This window comes from Rana temporaria, chromosome 10 (genome assembly GCF_905171775.1).
Source record: "Rana temporaria chromosome 10, aRanTem1.1, whole genome shotgun sequence".
Classification (NCBI taxonomy): domain Eukaryota; kingdom Metazoa; phylum Chordata; class Amphibia; order Anura; family Ranidae; genus Rana; species Rana temporaria.
Genome location: NC_053498.1, coordinates 74334621 through 74356627, shown reverse-complemented (window position 1 = coordinate 74356627; position 22007 = coordinate 74334621). Strand labels below are relative to the sequence as shown.

General features: G+C 41.6%; 1 protein-coding gene across 15 annotated transcripts in view; it reads left to right on the top strand.

The window, feature by feature from the left end:
• PHLDB1 (pleckstrin homology like domain family B member 1) overlaps positions 1 to 22007 on the top strand; it is a 185872-nt gene that overhangs the window by 7135 nt on the left and 156730 nt on the right. For 5 of the 15 annotated variants that reach the window (XM_040325476.1, XM_040325480.1, XM_040325477.1 and 2 more), the window contains exon 1: positions 10017 to 10223. The exons of 1 other annotated variant lie outside the window; for it this stretch is intronic. In XM_040325476.1, coding sequence (XP_040181410.1) covers positions 10140 to 10223 — 84 coding nt within the window. In that variant the 5' untranslated portion in view covers positions 10017 to 10139. Of the gene's footprint in view, positions 1 to 10016; positions 10224 to 22007 lie in introns of those variants that run through there. 9 more of the 15 variants (XM_040325488.1, XM_040325478.1, XM_040325479.1 and 6 more) reach the window with 6 other exon arrangements.

Sequence of the window (22007 nt, the reverse complement as noted above, 5' to 3'; positions counted from 1 at the left end):
AATGCTGATATGTGGATGTTTTATATTTATCGATTTTCATTCGACATCTATTAATTTCTTTCCAAAAAACTGAAGTTGAACTCCTAGAAAATATATCTATAAAACCCTTGATTTAAAATTGTTTGATCATTATTTTTCCTGGATTCCTCTTTATATTAGCTCCTATAATACCCTCTGTGGTGGCACAGAATGTAAAATGTTGTGAGTCTAACACTGGATGCTTGCCGACAGGATTACAGAACAGACTGGGAACAGTGCACTGATGCTCCTTCATTGTCAATCAGCAGGAAAAGATCAAATTAATGACCAAGTTGTATTGCTTTAAACCCAACACCAGTTTGGGCACAGAATTGAAAAATCCCTGGACTGTACAAAAATAAAAAGAAAGCAGCTCCAACTGCTATACTCACCTCCTCTCCAGCCAGGGCCATCTTAATAGCATCATGGGCCCCTGGGCAAAGTAATGCTCTGGGGCCCCTACAATGATGACAGTGCAGGTAAACAGACATTAAGTAGGTAGGAGGCAGACTGCCTCCCCTGTGTATGTATTACTCTCAGTGCCATCATGGTGCCCCCAATTTTGGGGCAACGTGGGCTCAAGTACCAGCTACTTTGGGGGAAAAACAGGGCCTCCCTGTGCAGGCTGGGGGCCCCTGGGCAGTGTCCAGGTGTGCCCTCTCATTAAGACAGCCCTGTCTCCAGCACTGTGCCTTGTAGTCTCACCAGTTTAAGAATCCAGCGCTGCTCTTTTCCTGCTTGAATGGCTCTCAGCCCCCACCACATCCTCAGGACTCGCAGATAATGAGAACAGAGACATCAGTTTGTGGTGATGCTCTCTGCAGCATTCAGCATCTGTCTATAGATAGAGGAAGAAGAAGGTGAAGAGGACCTGTGACATTCCTTCAGACGCTCGGTCCTGATAGACGTCTTCCTGCTTATTTTCCTCTGGATAAGACCTTCCAGCAGGGCAGTTGAAACCCATATTAATTACTGAAAACACCCTGTCAGTAGCAAGCAGAATCAATAGACTTCAAGAAAAACCTGCAAAACCCAGTAATTAAACAAATGCTTAGGCTGGCTGAAGCCTAGCTGCTAAAGCATATACAGAATTTAACTAGGGACACTCCAGCTTAATGCAAAGTGCCCACATTTATTCACTTCCCATCCTGCCCATAGCAATATGACATCCACAAGGTGGCTTTCCCATCCTGGGCGGGCATCATTTGACATCCTTAGCTTCCCGCCAGCATAGGGAAGCAAAAAGTAAAAAATATTGTGTTTTTTTTGTTTTTTTTTTCAAAATTGGCAGTCTTTTTTTGTTTATATCGCAAAAAATAAAAATCACAGAGGCAATCAAATACCACCAAAAGAAAGCCCTATTTGTGTGCATGACAAGTACAGTGTTGAATGACCGTGCATATGTCATTCAAAATTTTACAGCGCTGAAAGCTGAAAATTGGACTGGGCAGGAAGGGGGTGAAAGTACCCTGTACTGAAGTGGTTATACATTATCATTAGTACCCCAAAAAGCTTGAAACTCATGGTAAGCACTTATAAAAATATCTACTTGTCTTACATCTTCTGAATTCTCACAATATATGGGATCCTAAAGATTTCTAGGATCCCATGAGATGACCCAGTTATGGCATCCTCCCATGAGTGAAAGTGCCAGAAGTCTAAGTCCAAGGTAAGCGTTTAAGGCAGAGCTTGACAAATTTGCTTGTAATCTAGGAGCCAGCTAAAAAAGTTAGGAGCCAGGAACACGCCCTGTCCTGCCCGAGCTTGCGTGCAGAAGCGAACGCATACATGAGTAGCGCCTGCATATGTAAACAGTGTTCAAACCACACATGTGAGGTATCGCCGCAATTGGTAGAGCGAGAGCAATAATTCTAGCCCTAGACCTCCTCTGTAACTCAAAATATGCAACCTGTAGAATTTTTTAAACGTCGCTTATGAAGATTTTAAAGGGCAAAAGTTTGTTGCCATTCCAAGAGCGGACGCAATTTTGAAGCGTGACATGTTGGGTATCAATTTACTCAGCGTAACATTATCTTTCACAATTTAAAATAAATTGGGCTAACTTTACTGTTGTCTTATTTTTTAATTTTAGAAAAAGTGTATTTTTTTCCAAAAAAGTGCGCTTGTAAGACCGCTGCGCAAATACGGTGTGACAGAAAGTATTGCAACGACCGCCATTTTATTCTCTAGGGTGTTAGAATAAAAAATATATATAATGTTTGGGGGTTCTAACTTCTAAGTAAAGGGAAGGAGATGGAAACAGGCAGGGAAGCTCCCGTAGCACTGCTGGTTGTCTTGTCATACCAACGGCCACCACAAGAGGGCACCAGATTCCAGAAGGAACCATAGGACTGCAGAAGCTGCAAAGGCGCGGCCTCAATTACCGGCCGGCGCTGCCCGACGTGTTCGCGAGGGGGGGTGCGCACAGAGACGGTACCCCAGCTGTGCCGCCCCAAGCGTCAGGTCGCTAATTCTAGTTGCCGTTGCGAACTGGCGCCCGGGGTTTGTCGAGCCATGATTTAAGGTAGTCATTTAGGATTAAGGAAGGGGAATTATGATATAGTTAATTGCTATTGACCGAATATCTATTTAAATTATATAGGGTACAGCTTTTTTGGAAAATGTATAATTTATTTATACTGACTTTTTTTTACTGACAGGACAAGTTAAGCTGCACTGGGTTATTGGACGGTTTAGATTCAAACATGCTTGGGACAAACACAGATTTTACTCAAAAAAGTTTAAAGGAGAGCGTATTTTCCCTGCTTTTTTTTTTTTATTTCCTTTTTGTTGTTTTGTTTTTGTTTTTTTCATTATTATCCCCCCCCCCCCCCCCCATTCTGCTGACAACTCTGCTCCTCCTTGTCTGCCTTGGCCCCTGGGCCTTATAGCTCAGGCATAACGCACTGACCCCCCGGCCCCTATAATATATATTTCATCATGTACATTTACGTGTACTTCTTTATGTTTCATGTCCATATCCCCTGCGTGGGAATTTGTTATCTGTTTCCCCTTTTTCATATTTAAATAAAAACATTGCACCAGAAAAAAGTTTAAAGGAAAATAATGGGGTTGACTTGATGGGCCACTTGGTCTCTCTTCTATGTTTCTCAAAACCATTTACAGAAGTCATACATAAAATAGATAGCAAAAGTATCTGAAAGGAATGATGAGACCACAATATGTTGGAACCTTTATCCATATGCATCCTCATATCACTTCTAAACCTAAATACAGTACATTTTGGTAAAAAAATAGGCAATAAGAATGCATAATAAAAGCCATAGAATTTTTTTTATTTATTTTGAGTAAAATGACAATGTTTTGCCTTGGAGTATCATGATATTTTACATAAAAAAAAACTTCCTTTCTCATGCCTGTGCCCAATTCATCTTATTTTTAGCTGCTACATTGGATATAAAACAAGCATATTTTTTCGGCTGTGTGTAAGTGCTACAATACAACTGTTTTTCCATGTCTTCATTATATACCACAATGCTGTGATTCTATGCACTCTGCATGAAGCCAGGAAATCTATTTTAGGCTTTTGCTCAGAATTCCAATAGGTTTAGCAGTACTTTTCCTTTACTATGTGTTCTGAATTCTGGCAATTTTAGCTGTTATTTTGGTAAGCAAGAATTTTCTACCCAGCATGCATCAGAGATAGAAACTCTTGCTTCTAATACTTTACATTTGTAATATTGCAGTTGAAATCATGCACCTAGTAATGGAAAATGGTACATGCAGCTACTATTGAATATTTAGCTTGAAATAAATGTAAGCTAAAGTTCTACCTAATCTGATGCTTTGTGCCTGGTGGGACAATGTGACAATCTATATGTAACACTAATGGTCTCCTATTGTGCTGTGAGAGATACAAACACAGCAGTACCTTTGTGATAATTGTTATCAGTTTTTCTTGACTCATTTTATGAGCAAACACAGAATCCCTCCAGGGCTGAAAACAAAGTCGAGAGCAAGCAAACCGACTATTTATGTACATTGATCTTGGCTGATTCAGTTCTTTTAAGTGGAATATTGCAATAGCGTTAGGGTAGTGCTCTTCTTAAAGTGACCCTGTTGTTGTGGCTCACAATGCAAAACTGACATACATGTAAAAGGAGCAGGTGAATACTTACCTTTCTGGCTGCCTATACCACCAGAATTGTGTTCCATTCGCATGAAATCTCTAGCTGAAGACAGAAGGGAGACCAACACTTCTGGAAGTGTCAATTTCCTGGTTCCCACAGAGTGTTCATTAGTTCCTCCCTCTGACCAACACAAGTTTAAAGAGTCATGTAATGCCGGTTTCTGTCATATGTTGTGGTCCTGTCCCAAAGTGCACTCTTTCTGGGTAGAGGTGACGCAATTTATAGCCGCGCTGTTAACAATCCCAATCCCGCTGACTGTACCAGTCTGCTTGCTGGGCCTGGTGGGCTCTTTAGCGCACCGCACAGCAACTAAGACCCTCAGGACTTTTGCTCTTTTATGCCCATAAAGCAATATTACTAAAATGGAAACAATCGGATGCGCCCTCTCTGAACTCTTGGAAAGCCCTATTCAATTCTACAATACCATTATATAAGGCCACATATCTCTCCCGTGGGTGTATTAATAAATTTAAAAAAGTGTGGAAACTATGGCTTGACTTTGCCTCCACTAATGTTGCTCAAGAATAGACGTTTTATCTGATACACGTTAACTACTCCTTCCTTGCTAACACCTGCCGCCCCTATAGTTGACCCTTAGTTTTCTAGGCCTAGTGCCAGAGTTCCCTATTGGGAAACCTCATGCCTATCGAAGATGAGTAGCACATTCTCCTTTCATAATTTCTCCAAATGGAGTGGTTGAGCAGTGATATTTTATTGTTTATACCTTGTTTTTGTTCATTGTCTTTGGTTTGTTTTATTGTTGCTTACAGCACTGTTTAGGCAGATAATCTGTTAGGTACCGATTTTCGTGGTACTTTTTTGAGCCAGGGAATGCCCCAAGGTTCTGTTTTTGGAAATGTATTAAAAATCAATAAAGAGAATAAAAGAAAGAGTCATGTAATGAGTGAAGGTTGGCAGAAGTAACCACATAACACTGCCGGGAACCCAAGAGATTAAATGCTTCCAGAAGTGTTGGTTTCCCTTTAGACCATGGGTGTCAGACTTAAATTCATTGTGGGCCGCATTAGCATTATGATTGCCCTAAAAAGGGCTGGTTGTATCTGTAAGATTGGATGTCCAGCGCATCCCCTCCCCTTACAATAAATGTCAAGAGCCACCCCACCATCAGAAGTTGAGTCCTCCACCCTCCCTTACATCACAGTGCACCCCCTTTCCTTATGCTGCTGCTGGGAAGAAGTTGGATGCATTGCTTGAAAGCAGAAAGTAAGGGTCTGGAGTAGGACCAGAGGAGGGCTGGAGCTCTCCTGCAGTTGAAGGAGAGTTGCGAGGGCCACATAAAATGGCCGGGAGGGCCGGATTCGGCCCGCGAGCCTTGTGTTTGACACCTGTGCTTTAGACCTTAGCTGTGGATTTCTGTCGAATGGAGCAGTGTTATGATGACGTGGGCAGTGAGACAGGTAAATATCTAGTTGCTTTGCTTTCTCTACAGGTTGTCTATTGTAATAAATAATAACTAGGTTGTTTTATTAGGAGAAATACAAGCTGTGCCAGGGAGGAATTGTAAGCTATGGGGGTAACAAAACAATTCTCCTAACTGCCAATATGGCTCAGTCCTGAAATAAGTCCTTTATATAATACTGGACACTCCTTTATACTTAAAAAAACTCAATCAAGTCCTTTAATCCGTAATTATTCTCTTTAGTAGACAGGTTCCCTTTTGTGCTTAAAGTGTATGCAAAAGGAAAAAATAAATCTAGTGATCAATAAGCCAGAGATGGGTTGGACCTTCTGCTTTTATTGTGGTCTCTGTCTCCACTGGGGAGATTCACTGCTCCATCTGTTTTGGTGACTACTGTCACTACTACAGAAAGTAAGGGGAAAGCCTAAATTATAGAGTTGTAATGAGAGCAAGAGGTGAGGATAATACTGATCGAAATTTGGCCAGTTTAGCTGGGAAGCAGGTGATTACTAGGAAATTGTATTGTGTGTTTTCTTAGTTTTTTTTGTTGTTTTTGTTTTGACTATACTGCCTGTGCATTGATTAATTGTGTTGCTATACTGAGCTGGTGGATCCTGAGAAACAAGGGTTAACGCTGCTGGCCAGGTTTTCCCTAGCTTTAAGGAAAGTACCGCCCTCTGCTGTGGAAAACATATAAAAAAGGAGGAAACCACCTCTTGGGTTGGTCTGTTCCATGCAGGGGAAGGGAATAGGAGCTGTGCCAGGATATTATTGCCACTGTTTAATACCACACCTTGAAGGAAACCTAGTTGGAGTTAAGGATTCTAAAGACTTTCTCTACAACTAAGGTATCACTTCCTCATTGGGCAAGGGCACACAGAAGGAAAGTTGTATTGGAATGATATACCATCCAGCCGTAAATGCTTATTTATATTGCAACAACCTTAGTAAAGAACTTTGTTACTACATGCATTTGAACTTATTTAGAACAAGTGTAAAGGGGTGCATGAAGGCATGGCATATCACAGAACATGGTTTATACCAGGGAACAATAAAATACAGAAGATGCAGTACAGATATCTAATGTGCAGTGAAGGTAACTAGAGAAGAATTATGCCGCGTACACACGATCGGAATTTCTGATGAAAAAAAAAAGTCCCATGGACTTTTTTCATCGGAAATTCCGATTGTGTGTGGGCCCCATCGGACTTTTTTCCGTCTGCGTTTAGAAATAGAACATGTTTTATTTTTTTCTGATGGAAAAAAAACAATAGGAAATTCCTATCATCTGTGTGCAACTCTGACGGAGAAAAAACCCATGCATGCTCAGAATCAAGTCGACGCATGCTCGGAAGCATTGAAATTAATTTTTCTCGGCTCATCGTAGTGTTTTACGTCACCGCGTTTTGGACGGTTGGAATTTAGTCTGACAGTGTGTATGCAAGACTTATAGAAGTCAGCTTCCATCAGAATTCCGACGGAAAATTCCATCTGATTTTATTCCATTGAAAATTCCGCGGCATAAGAGAAAGCTATATTGCTGTTGCAAATGACTACAGTACTAGTGTCTGCATGCATGTAGCAACCAACCGGTCAGGAAGTGGAGGTGGCGTAACATATGTGACGGAAGGTCCTGGTAGTGAAGAAGCTGGGGTGCTTAGGTTCCATCCCTACTGATCTGTTCCTCAATATGGGACAAACTCACAGCACAGGGATTCAGTCTTTGAGTTACTAAAGATGAAGTGAGTCCTTGGACTGGGTTTGGTATGGAGTTGATCTTCCAAGGATAAGTTTAACAAATGGATTAGTTTTACTGGCATGAGATGACTGGTTACTGGGCTGGTGGAGTCTGGTGCAGGCTCTGCATCACCAGCTCAGAATTGCTGCCTGGAAGAGAGAAGTGTAATAAGAACTGTTGTGCATAGAGTCAATCCACCTCTTTAGCAAGCTGAACCAAAATAAAAATAAAAACCAAGCTTTTATATGGAAATTCCTCTCGCTTCATGTTGTGTCTCCAAGACAAGAATTGAAAGAAAATTTCTTAAGTGGGACAAAGGCAAAAAATTAACTGGCAGGAGTTTTAACCCTTCCCTACTGGCTACATAGTGTTAATCTGCCGAGTAAGTTGTATCCATTTAAATGATCTGTAATAATTGGAAGTGGGAACACACCAGTGGATACATTCATAGGTGTTTCTGCACAAAGTGGTCAGAGACATTCCCTTGCTGCCTTGCATGGGCTGTCACTAGAGATGACAGAAATGTATTTTACATATAATTCTTGGACTTCACCAATAATAAATGCATTTCAGGGCATAGGAAATCTAAATATAACGTTATTGGGTTAGCTACAGATGACCTTTAAAATTCTGCTGCACAATGGTCCTATCCGGTAAAGCACAAGATCATACCAACTGTACTTTATTACTACTGCAGAAGAATTCCTTTGAAGGTTATAGCATTCCAGTTAAGTCTGTTAAGTCTGCAGCAGACTTTGTGAAAATGTATATTCGTGTCATTCTCAAAACTTTTGGCCACGGCTGTATTGTCCTATAGGTTATATAAATTATTAGTTATTAGATCTTTTTGTCAGATGTTACTATGGTATACTGAAGTATAATTACAAGCATTTCATATGTGTCAAGGGCTTTTATTGACAATTACATTCTTTACACTTCTTTTTCAAGACCTCTGCAACTCCCCCTGGCATGCTGTCAATCAACTTCTGGGCCACATCCTGACTGATGGCAGCCCATTATTCCATAATCAATGCTTGGAGTTTGTCAGAATTTGTGTTTTGTTTTGTTCACCAGCCTCTTGAGGATTGACCACAAGTTTTCAATAGGATTAAAGTGTAAGGACTTTCCTAGCCCCAGACCCAAAATTTCCAATGTTTTGTTCCCCAAGCCACTTGGTTATCACTTTGCCTTATGGAAAGGTGCCCCATCATGCTGGAACAGGCATTGTTCATCACCAAACTGTTCTTGGATGGTTGGGAGAAGTTGCTCTGGGAGGGTATTTTTGTACCATTCTTTATTCATGGCTGTGTTTATTGTGAAGCCCCGTACACACGAACGGGAATCCGGTTGGGAAAAAAAAACGTTGGTATTCCCGCCGGGATTCCTGGCAGGCTTGACTTGACCGTTCTTTCGAATGGCAAGAATGCAGTGACGTCATCGACTACGACGAGCCGGTGTCTCGGCACATTCGATGTCGTCGCCGCCATCTTGCTACACCCCAAACTAACCTTGTATGTTACTGCGCATTCATCAATGTGTTATCGAGCATGCATGGTTTTTCACCCATACAGATGACCGGTTTTCTCAGCAGGAAATACTCTGTCGGAAAACCCAACGAGAAAATAGAGAGCAGGGTTCTCTATATTTCCGTCGGGATTCCCGTCTGTTTTCTTGACAGGAAAACTGCTAGGGAGCATACGCATGGCCGGGATTCCCAGCCAAAAGCTCTCCTGGAAGTTTTCCTGACGGGAAAACCGGTCGTGTGTACGAGGCTTGAGAACAAAATTGTGAGTGAGCCCACTCCCTTGGCCGAGAAGCAACCCCACACATGAATGGTCTTGGGATGCTTTACTGTTGGCACAGGATTGATGGTAACACTCACCCTTTTGTTTCCTGGTGCCCCAAACAATCGGAAAGGGGATTTAGAGAAAATTATTTTACCCCAGTCCTCAGGAGTCCAATCCCTGTACCTTTTTCAGAATATGAGTCTGTCCCTGATGTTTTTCCTGGAGAGAAGTGGCTTCTTTGCTGCACTTCTTGACACCAGGCCATCCTCCAAAAGTCTACTCCTCACTGTACATGCAGATGGACTCACGCCTGCTGCCATACTTGAGCAAGCTCTGCAGTGGCAAGGCCCCAATTCCACAGCTGAATCAACTGTAGGAGACGGTCCTAGTGCTTGCTGGACTTTCTTGGGCGCCCTGAAGCCTTCTTCACAAATGCAGAGGAAATGTTTTTTATGGGAACAGGTTAATTTTTATGGCAAAGAGGAACTTTGCAATTAATTACAATTCATCTGAACACTTTTCATAACATTCTGGAGTATATGCAAATTACCATCATAAAAACCGAGGCAGCAGAGTTTGTGAAAATTAATATTTGTGTAATTCTCAAAACTTTTGGCCACAGCTGTGAAATTCATACATACAATCCCTTCATTTATTTTTTATTTATTTTTTTCTGTAGAAGTGTGATGTACATTTTGTGGTATACTTTTAGACATTCACATTGCTTTTAGTGTCATCCAGCTTCTTCATAAAAATTAGTCAATCTTTCAGCTTTAGTGTATAATTCTTCCTGTTATCCCATAAACCACTACTTTTTCTGTGCTTTGTCCTCCACCCCCAGTCTCTTGGATATACAATGGCTCTCTCCTCCCTCGCTTCCTTTACTCACATCCTGCCAAAATCACATAGCTGGGTGAGTGTCCTCTCACAGGCACTATAACAAAGCAAGGTGGGGTGGTACCACCTCTGCCACTGATCCCAGGTATGGTGATTGTGCCATCCCTCCTTACCCCTGGAGGGGAGACATGGAGAGGTGCTGTGGATCACTGAGTAGACTTTACCGCAGAATTTCTCTTTCCTGCTGTCATCACGGGGACACAGAAAAACAAGTGAGTACAGAACAAAGAAATTGGAAGTTCCTATTTTGGGCTCTATGCAAACAGAACTTGTGGCTGTACTTTTGTATATTTATATAAGAGCTGTTAGACACAGCTATTATTGTGACATGTTAATGATAGTTTAGCGCTGTTCATTTTAGAGGAAATATCTTGAGAATACCAAAGCAGTACAGAATTTCGTTTTCCGATATCCTAGTTTCTTTTAAATTCCAATGCACGGGCTTAAAGGGGCACTAAAAAATATTATTATTGTTATTATTTTATCTTTATTCTCAAAAAATAACCATACTTCCAGTACTTAATGGTTCTGTATTCTACTTTTCATGAAATGGTTTCTTAAGCCTCGTACACACGATCAGTCCATCCGATGAGAACGGTCTGATGGACCGTTGTTGTCGGTTAACCAATGAAGCTGACTGATGGTCCATCGCGCCTACACACCATGGGTTAAATAACCGATCGTGTCAGAACGCGGTGACGTAAAACACAACGACGTGCTGAAAAAAACGAAATTCAATGCTTCCAAGCATGCGTCGACTTGATTCTGAGCATGCGTTGATTTTTAACCGATGGTTGTGCCTACTAACGATCGTTTTTTTCCCATCGGTTAGGAATCCATCGGTTAAATTTAAAGCAAGTTGGCTTTTTTTTAACCGATGGTTAAATAACCCACACGATCGGTTTTGACCGATGAAAACGGTCCATCAGACCATTGTCCTCTGGTTAACCTATCGTGTGTACGAGGCCTTACGGTATTTTCCTACTCCTTGTAACATCCTGTATGAACTTCCAAATCTCTCCTTTTTTCCCTCACTTCCATTGTTTGGAACAAGCATTGCACGTTGGTTGGGATCTTGTGCACTACTGTATGCACACGGCAAATCCCAAAGTCCATAGTCTATCAGCAAGCAAGAGAGGGTGGCTACATTCCTACATACATTGGGTCCATGAAGAATGAACGTAGCCACCCTCTAAAAGAAAGTCAGATCACAGCAGCATTAAAAAAAAAAAAATGTTGAGCTTTGGACACTGAAGCAATATAAGGTACTTCTGTGTTCATACTAAATACATGAAAATAATTTTTTATTCCTAAATCAGTTAAAGAGTTAAAGCGGAGGTCCACACAAAAAGTGAACCTACGCTTTTCGGAACCCTCCTCCCCTCCGGTGTCACATTTGGCACCTTTCACGGGGGAGAGGGGTGCAGATATCAGTATAATACAGGTATTTGCACCCACGTCCGGGAATAGACTGCCGCGGGAGTCACGCCCCTTCGCGTCACCCCCTGCTGTCTTCTGGGAAACACACCGATCCCAGGAGACAGCGGAGACCAGTGAGGGCGTGCCGCGCTGCTCACACATGCGCAGTAGGGAACCGAGCAGTGAAGCTGCAACGCTTCACTTTTTGATTCCCTCACCGAGAATGGCGGTGGGGGCAGCCGAGCGACGAGCGATTGCTCGGCCTCAGCTGCTGACATCGCAGGTGCGCTGGACAGGTAAGTGTCCATTTTTGAAAAAAGTCAGCAGCTGCAGTATTTGTAGCTGCTGGCTTTTAAAAAAAAAATTGGGTGGACCTCCGCTTTAAGTATCGCTTTACATTCATGTGTGCTTGTTCCCAAGCCAACTCTCTGTATCCATAAGATACAGAGAGCGCGGCTTAGCCCTGCCTCCTGCACCTGCCTCTCTAGCTGTGATTGACAACAGTGGAAGCCAATGACTCCTGCTGCTGCATCTCAGCCAATAAGGAGGGAGAGACCCGGGAGAGCCTCGGATCTCGTGAATATCGCTGGATCGGGATCAGGCTTAGGTAAGTATTGGGGGAGCTGCACAATGAAGTTTTTTTATCTTTATACATAGAATGCATGAAGGTAAAAAACCTTTAGCCTTTACAACCACTTTAAAGCTGACCTCCAGCCTTAACTTCCATCATGGACAAATTAACAGGCTTCTCTGCTGTACTTACTTTGCTTTCTTTCTCACAATGTGCATTAGAAGCTGTAGTATGTCAGATAGAGCCTTCCTCATTTGCTGGCTGGAGGACATCCAACATCATCTGTGGCTTTCCTCCCTAGCCTGACTGTGCCTGACCCGCCCCTTTCATTCATTGGATTTCAGATTTTTAATCATAGGGGCTCGGGATTACATGTAGGTGTTACCACAGCTTCCTGTTTTCCGGAAGCTATGTACAGCACTCTGCTAACCCCTCCCATATGTTATAATATGCCTGCATTGCATAGAGAAGTAAAGAGATATGGTGATGATGTCCCTGGCTCTAGAATAAGGTATAAAAATGAAGACTGAAAAGATTTTATTTAAAAGGGTTCTAAAGGCAGAAGTTTTTTTACCGTAATGCATTCTATGGAGGCTAAGAGACTTGCTCTGCAGGGCACTCGGCAGGGGGGAGGAGCCAGGACTGCCAACGGGGGACCCTAAAAAGAGAGAACTATTGCACAGAGCAGCTAAGTTTAACATGTTTTTATATAAAAAAACAAGCTTTTAGTATTACTTTAAACATGTGGATGAAGGGGGAAGTTAGAATGAGGAAAGGCAAAATATAAGCATATTATACTGCAGCTTTAACCTCCAATTTGTAAACAGCTAGGGGAAGCAAGAAAAATGGTACTCAAAGAGTCACCATTGGGCCGTAATTTAGAGGCATAAAAAACAATGTGGAAGTTTAGAATAACAACAATTTATTGAAAAAAGTACATTGTATAATCCAAAAAAAATCTAAATTGATAAAAATCCTATAAAATTATACAATTTGTACAGTGAGCCCTTGTGCATCAACGCGTTTCACCGTTAGGCTTCTTCAGGATACAATCGAGGTTTAAGGAAGTAACAAAAAAGAAAGAGTCCTCTATCATTTGGATCTCTTTGATATGGTTGCTTGCTTGATGTCGTATTTGACGTTCACACGCCCCTGCTCAGCAATCCTCTAATTCTGATGTGAACAGGATCTGCTCATTACTGCTCTGCAGTCCTTTAGAACGCCATACATTTTGGATATTTTTGATCTAAAACGTTTTGACCACTGGACCTTGATGAGGCCAAGTCCACTATAAGACAGTGAGACGCATTCTCTTTCTTTTTGTTACTTCCTTGAACCTTGATTGCATCCTGAAGAAGTCTAACAGTGAAACGCGTTGATGCACAAGGGCTCACTGTACAAATTCTATCATTTTATATGATTTTTATCAATTTTGAAAAATGTTTGATTATACCATGTACTTTTTTCAATAAATTGTTATTTTTCTAAACTTCCACATTGTTTTAAATGCCTCTAAAGTCCTGCCCAATTTTGACTCTTTGAGTACGGTTTTTCTTGTTTCCCCTTCAAAATTTATGGATGTGGCAATGTGAGTGCTTTCCTCTTGTATTTTTGTAAACAGCTAGCTCTAAACATAGTCTAAAGACATTGGCCCGGATTCAGAAAGGAGATACGACGGCGTATCTCCAGATACGCCGTCGTATCTCTGAGTCTGGGCGGTCGTATCTATGCGTCATATCTATGCGCCTGATTCTTAGAATCAGTTATGCATAGATTTCTATTAGATCCGACCGGCGTAAGTCTCTTACGCCGTCGGATCTTAACTGCATATTTACGCTGGTCGCTAGGGGCGTGTACGCTGATTTACGCCTAGAAGTATGTAATGCGAATTCACGAACGTACGCCCGGCCGACGCAGTACAGATACGCCGTTTACGTTAGGCTTTTCCCGGCGTAAAGTTACCCCTGCTATATGGCGGCGTACATGCGGCGTACCAATGTTAAGTATGGACGTCGTTGTCGCGTAGAATTTTGAAAAATGTACGTTGTTTGCGTAAGTCGTCCGTGAATGGGGTTGGACGTTATTTACGTTCACGTCGAAACCAATACGTCCTTGCGGTGTACTTTGGAGCAATGCACACTGGGATATTCCACGGACAGCGCATGCGCCGTTCGTGAAAAACGTCAATCATGTCGGGTCACATAACATTTACATAAAACACGCCCCCCTGTTGCACATTTGAATTAGGCGGGCTTACGCCGGCCTATTTACGCTACGCCACCGCAACTTACGGAGCAAGTGCTTTGAGAATACTGCACTTGCCCGTCTAAGTTGTGGAGGCGTAACGTAAATAGGATACGTTACACCCGCTCAAAGATGCGCCGATCTACGTGAATCTGGGCCATTAACTTAAAAAAAAAATAGATGGCTTTAGGGGTTTCAAACCTACGTTTTTAAGTGCAGTCTGTGTCCCTGTTGGATACATTTCATCTCTCTATTTGTCCTGACATCAGGCCTGAAAATGAGGAATAACCAAACATTTTGAGTTTTCACCAGAAAAATAAATAGAAGAGATATCTTCCAATAAGGACACTTGTTGTGGTGACAACTGTCTAAGAGGGCACTTCCCTGACTTTAGACTTTCTTTCACTTCATTTTGTGTCTACAGGACAGGAAATTAAGGGAAATCTAGTCAATAGTACACAAATTGCAAAAAAAATGATTTTAACCATTCTCTTCTCTAGCCAAACCAGAAAAAAAAAGTTTACATAAATTTCATAAGATCACACGAATGAAATCTTTATTGCTGAAAGACATATCCATAGATCTTAAAAAGCAGAATTGTATATTTTGTTATATTGTTGGTACTAAAGAAAAAGACAGATGCTGCTGTGAATTGTGTTGGTGTTCCACATAGAATTTTGTGACCTATGAGATCATGCCAGCAGCTTTCCCATCTTTAGGGGAGGGATGTGAAGAATGAGTGGAAAAAATACTTGTATTAATGGAAAACTTTTCTCAGAGAAACCAGAAGGCTGTCATTGCTAATTTCTCAATTTGTTAGTTGTCTGCCTGTCATGTAGACCTTCTCTCTCCAATAATTTAAATCACTAACCCAAAGCATGTATAAGGATAAGAACTTCTTACACTAACCTGACTTTGATAATTGGTAAACCTGTTTTACGTCAGTGAGTGCGAAAGTACTACAGAGAATTCAGTTAATATAGGAGCCAAAAAATTTAATTTTCACAAGTAGAAGAACTTCATAGATTTATTTCAAGAATGCTTAAACATCTTTCAATTAATGCATTTCACAATTTTATTTTAGCCTATCACCAGGAGATAGAAAGATAAACGACTTAGTAAGCCCCTCTAGACATGAATTCTACTGATGAAGTTAGAAATGATCATGGCATGGGAATGTATCATGTCTATATGGTCAGTTTTTGATTTATAAATAGAGGTGGGCAGTGTTTACAGTAACAGGAGACAGATGGTGACCACTAGACCAGGTGGGACCACCCTTCTTGTAGGTTTCCTACAATGGGCGCTGCAGAAATTTGAAACATAAGAACCATCCTTTTAAATGCCCTCTTGTTAGAGTTGTGACTGACTAATGTCTGTCTTAAATAGAAACATGCTTGGGACATCTAGTGTTCCTACGTGTTTCTTTAAGGAGACAGCATCCCAACTTGCCTCTGCTCCAAAGTACTTATAATAACTGACAGGCTTCATTTGTGGCAGCCATCATGTCTTGTGACATTACTAGAGATGAGCCAAACTGCCCTAGGTTTGGTACGGGTAGGGTTTAGTGAGCTTCGAAGAAGTTCAAATGCTGAACTTGAACCCTTTTTGGGCTAATAGGTAAGAGGTTGTAAAAAAAAAAAAAAAAAAAAAAGCATGAGAGGTGGGCACTGCTATAGGGAATATGCACCAATGCAAGCTTAAAAAAAAAATATATTCAGCCAAGAGCAGTGATTGTTTAAAATCTTGAAGCGAAACATTAAAATTGCCCAAATCTTTTAAATAATACCTTAAAGTAGTTCTAAAGTCTGAAAAGTTTTTAACCTGAATGCATTGTCTCTATTCAAGTAAAAAAAATTTGAGGGCAAACCTCCCCCCCTTTCCAAGCCCCCTTTAACAGGGGAGGGCTGGCAGCCTTAGGCCTGGGGGGCATGTCAAGTCAAGTGGCCCATAGAGCGTGGAAAAGTGATGGATCGAGCAAAACAGTCTAAGATTTTTCATGATCACAAGAGTCAGCACAAAGGCCCCCCTTACACCAGAGTTGGCACAGAGGCCCCCCTTACACCAGAGTTGGCACAGAGGCCCCCCTTACACCAGAGTTGGCACAGAGGCCCCCCGTAAATCAGAGTTGGCACAGAGGCCCCCCTTAAATCAGAGTCGGCACAGAGGCCCCCCTTACGATAGTCGGCACAGAGGCCCTCCTTACATCAGAGTCGGCACAGAGGCCCCCATATACATCAGATCTGATGTAAGGGGTGTTCTGGGAAACTTGATTTAAGGGTGCATGCTGTGGACTATTGTGTAAAGAGGGTCTCTGCTCACCAAAGCCTGCCCCCCTCCCCTTTAACAAAGTCCACAGGGCCCCCCTTTTTATACACTGGGAGGCAAGAGAGACTAGAGAGGGTGAGCTTAGCAGGATGAAGGTTGAGGCGCAGGCAGGTTGTCTGATGCTTTTTTGGGTTCAAACTTCCTGTCCAGTGCCCACACATGCCCGGGGAGTATGGGCAGACTCAAAAGGAGGAGGAGCAGATGAGCTCTATCTCTCCTCGTGTCTGTGCAGAGAGAGAAGGGGATGTCAGCGCTGGTGTGCGCTGAGGCTGGGCTCAGCTCTGCAGCCATCTACCTCGGAGCTGACACAGGCACGGCTGCACAGTGGTAGGTGAGCAGCGGCTGTGACCTGTGTTAACAAAGCTCCAGCAGGCATATTCCTGCTCTGCAAAAACAGCATTTGGTAGTGGTGGCCGGTGGCTGTGCATAGTGTCACCAGCCCGGGGGGAGATTTCCACCCTGCCCCCCCTGCCAGCCTTCCCCTGCCCTTTATACATACCTGAGCCTGATCTTTTGATCCAGCAATCTGCACAAGAGCAGCGGCTCTCCCCCTTCTCACTGGCTCAGAGACAGCAGCTAGACCTGTCAATCACAGCCAGTGAGGAGGGAACAGCAGGAGCTGGGCTGAGCTGTGTTCTGTGTGTCTAATGTGTCCACATGAGTGCTCCCTTAGCAATCGGTGGGGGGGGGGGGGGGCTTTGAGTCTGGCTGGCCAGAATTCTGAACAAACATCTGTACAAACATTTGTCAAATACCATTCTCTAAGTTTTGTTTGTTTTTACCATTCGATTTTGGAATGAACGGACTTTACAGAATAAATACAGCATATACTGTTAGAAATGTGTTCGTTTAGGAAATATTTCCTATCCTGCGCTATTCATCTTTCTCAACACTGCGGTTTGAAAATGAATATCGATTTGACTCCACTAACAATTAGACAGTTGAACAACCGTTTTTAAAACAAAAAATGTCAAACAAAAGTCTACTAGTATATGCACATCTTGGCTCTAGACACATTAAATACCTGACCACTACTTTCCCCCAGATAAGTCGGTACTGACATCCTGCTCCCCCACACCCTCACCCTATTTTTTGTTGAAACCATTTGTAAGTTTAGCCAACATAAGCATACAAATGAATAGTGCAGACAGCAATGACAGCATGCCCTGAGAATGATTCATGTTGTGTCTACACAGTCAACCATTTACTAAATTCTATGGTGACTGTTCCAACATTATCGGTTGCAGTCGTTTTGCAACATATGTATACTTCTTAATTTAAACCCAATGAAAAAAAATTGTGGCTTCAGCGCCAGCTGTAATATTCCTGTAACAAATGTGAAAGAGAAATAATTGTTCTTCCTTGCTTCCAACTCCAGCCCAATTGTAAAAAAGGTTTGAAACTTTTAGTTTCTGTAATAATTGGGGAAATATTCCCTCAATTCTTGTGTGGTCACGGAGTCTGGACCTGATCTAAATCTACTCAATGATGGCACAGACTGTAGTAAAACATCCTAGCAAAGAAGAGTGGTGCAGGGAACAGGTGGGTGCGGGAACTGGTGTGAGGTTGTATGCTGCCTGTGTTCCCGCTATGAAGATCTTGCTTCCAGTTTTGGTCACCAGGACAGAAAGTAGAATGTCCCAATAGGGATAGAGGCAACAGTAAACCTGATAGAGCTTATAACTCTTCCCTACTCTAAACAAATTAATGTATTTTGGCTGCATTTGGCTTTTAAACTTCCTTTTTCGAAACTTTTATTTTAAACAAATTGTTTAACCTTTCTTTTTAATTCTACAGTTTCCCTTTTTATTTCTTTGAAATGCATAATTTGAAACCAAAGTTGTATGCCAACATAATTTATTTTTTCTCATAACTTTTATAAGAATGCATAGTGTGCCAGTACTAGTTTAGTGCCTTTTAATTGAAGTACTAAAGCAAAACTGAACCTCAGATGGTTTAAATTACTGGGATGTTCAAAGCAAATATGTTTTTGCATTTAAATGGATGAGTTGCTGAGTAAGAAAAAAAATAAAGACCCCCCCCCCCGATTCACAGGAAGGTGATGCAGAACGGGGATTATACATAGTAATACTGAGGATGTCATCTATAGCAAAGGAAATGTGACGGGAAATCTGGCCTTGATTCCTGTTTTGTGCACATTCCTAAGCAAACTAATATGAGGTCCCTATTAGATGATACTCATTACCCAGCAGACGATACAGTGTTTTATTAAGGGGCAATTTGAATGTTGTTGTTACATCTTTTTAAGCAGTTTTTTTTAAGCAGGACTCTAAAGCAATGTACACACACTCGGTTTTCACGGTGGTAAAAAGTCTGTTGTGAAAACCGAGGGGAAAGCTGAGAACCTGGCAGGAAAACTGCCATGGAGCTTTAGCCGGGAATCCTGACCATGTGTATGCTCCATGGGCACTGCCTCGCAGTATGTTTCCCATAGAGTATTAGTAAATATGGCAGCAAAAAAGCAGCCGGGAATCCCAACAGGAAAATAGAGAGCAGGTTCTCTATTTTCCCGTCGGGGTTCCCGTCTGGGAATGTGGCTGGATGTGGCCAAAGTGGAAAAGGCTTAAGCCCCATACACACTATCAGTTTTCCTGCAGGTTTTTCGCTTCAGGTTTACCAAAACCATGTAGTGCAAGGGCCTGCCTGATTGCATACAAATTGAAACTCATTAGTCAGTGGGAATAAAAAATGCCCTGGAGTTGGTGAGCAGTGGAAGTAAAAAATGGCCTAGCACCTGTGATTAGTGGGAAAGAAACTGTGCCTCATCGCTGGTGTCAGTGGAAGCAATAGTGGCCAATGTGGATATCAGTGGGACAAATAATGTCCCATGGTTGACATCAGTAAGAGGAACAGTGCCCACTGCTGGTGTCAGTGGGCAGAATAGTGCCCGTTGTTGATGTTAGAGAAAGGTAAGCAAAGTGTCGCGGTTTGAGGGCCGCTGCCCTACAGGCTCAAAAACGTAACTATGTTAATTTTCTGACTGTTTTATCCAATTTAGTTCGTTTTTATTTAATCATTATATAAATCAGTGAAAAGTCTTGATCCAATCCAGTTTAACGCTCTCATAATACTGAAATAAGGGAAATTTGAATTTTCTTTGCCCATGTGGTATCCTCTGTAAAATTTTATATTCATTCAGGATTGTTACATCCCACTTTGATTAACATTCTGTGCAACTTATAAAAAGGCATTTTTCATGTCATTCTGATAATGAGTAGCAGGTGGTTTTAACATATTGTACCTGTAGAATTTGAGTAGATGAGATTTGTGAGAGAATTGTCTCTTGTGCGCTAAAACATCTGCTGCTTGACAAAACCGCCATGTGCTGCATCTCCATCTTGAATAAACTAGTAAAGTCCCTTTGTTCGTTGCAGTTGTCTCACAATAACATCTGGGGTCAGTAAGTTGAGTATGGACGCAATCTCCACATATCCAAATCAAAGTACCGCTACTGCGTGGGATGCCAACCTCCTTTGGTTTCAATGCAAGATCAAAGCTTCCCAGGATTGTTAGCACATTGAAGAAAATACCAATCCACACACAGAACTGTCAAGTCACAGTATCTTTTTCGAAAATTAGGCATACAGCTAAAAAATTTTATAATTTGTTGCGCTACACATACAGCTTAATCCTAAAGCCAGCATATCCCAGATGCTGTGGGATTAAATAGTCACATCATCTTATCAGCTACAACTCACATAGATGGCATTTTAGGCTTAGTTTACACTTGTGATGGCAGGGCATTGGATGGGGGCGTACACATGGCTCTGCCGTGAAGCTTTACATTGTGGTGAGACAAAATCATTCTTACAGTCTCATTTGGCAGGCAGTACTGAATGGGGTTAGACTGTGAAGGTTTTTAGGTTTTAGGGGTTAAAACAAGCAGTTAGGTGCCAACATAATAATGATAATACATGACGGGTCACTTTTTCTGGATAGCAAATCATGAGTAAACATGGAAACATGCCTACATGGAAACATGTAAATGTGGAGTCTCCATATTGAATTTACATTTTATTAATTTATTTTTGGGGGGTACAAATTCACAATTCCCCCAATTAAGCCACAAATTTAGGCAGTGAAACATGTTGTGAAACATGTTGAGTTTTATGGTAGTAATATATTCTCTGATCTACAATGAGGATTTAAGAGGGCAAGTAGAAAGCCATCTTGATATATAAGTTATGGTAGGATAGTATATGAGGTTTGAAATCTATTTGATTGATGTCATCTTGTAAGAGAAGAAAGATGTCAAATAGAAATCAAATTGAGGTGAGAATAGTAACTGGTGGACGGACATATGGTAGATGAGGTGGAATTCAGAATGATTATAAAAAGCAGTTAAAGGGATTGTAAACGATCACCTTTTAAATTAACCCATTCAGTTTAAAATTGAAATAAAAGGCAAAATATGCTTATGTATACAGCAGGTATAAAAATACATTATAAATACCTTTCTTTCTTTATTTTTTATAAAAGATCACATTCTCTCTGTTCCCTCTATTCTTAGCTGCATAAGAGCTGTGGGGAGGAGAAAAAGCAGAACACTGAGCTTCCCAGTGACTGGCTGTGTGTGTGTGTGGGGGGGGGGGGTTCTATCAGCAGCAGTCTGATCATTGGAGAGTACACTGAGTTCCAAGCAAAGCTAGAGAACTAACCACGCTGTGCTCTCTTGCTTAGTGTGGTCAGTTTTCTAATAGGAAAGCAGAGGGACTGGCAGGAACACCAAGTATTTCACACAAAGGAAGCAATACAAAGAGAACAGGATACTTTTTTTATACAAGTACATGGTACAGCAGCCACATATCAGGAATATGAAATGCTGGGGTAACAAACACTTTAACTGTGGAAATCACCCTCCAAAATGGTATACAAAAGCACAATTAAAGTCATGTATAAGGTTGTATAACCAGCAATATTAATTTGATGGTCTCAAGCACCATGAATCAAATATAATTGACCATCCTAAATCACATGAGTAACTGTCTACCCACAGAATGGGTGACATTACCCAACCACTGAGTTTTCCAAAAGCCTGTAAATCAAACAGAATTGGCCATGATAAATCATGTTAATAACTGTCCACCCACAAAGTGGGTGACATTATCCCCAATAAGGGTAATGCAATAGGATGAAGCATGTCCTATTTCAAATGCCACTTCATGTGTTGCCATATCTCTTTAGGCACAGTCTATCCCGGCAGTATGGTTACCTGCTGACATGGCACCATCTACAAACTTCTTAACTCTTTAATAAAACACATAAGTTTAATCCAATGCAATTCTACATTAACTATTGCAGTACAGAGGATAATTTTTCAGTCTTTTAAAGTGTAAGAAGACCATGTATTTTCTAAGCCCTATCTCTGTAAATAACTCAAATTGACTGAAGGAACATGGAAGAATTAGAGAGG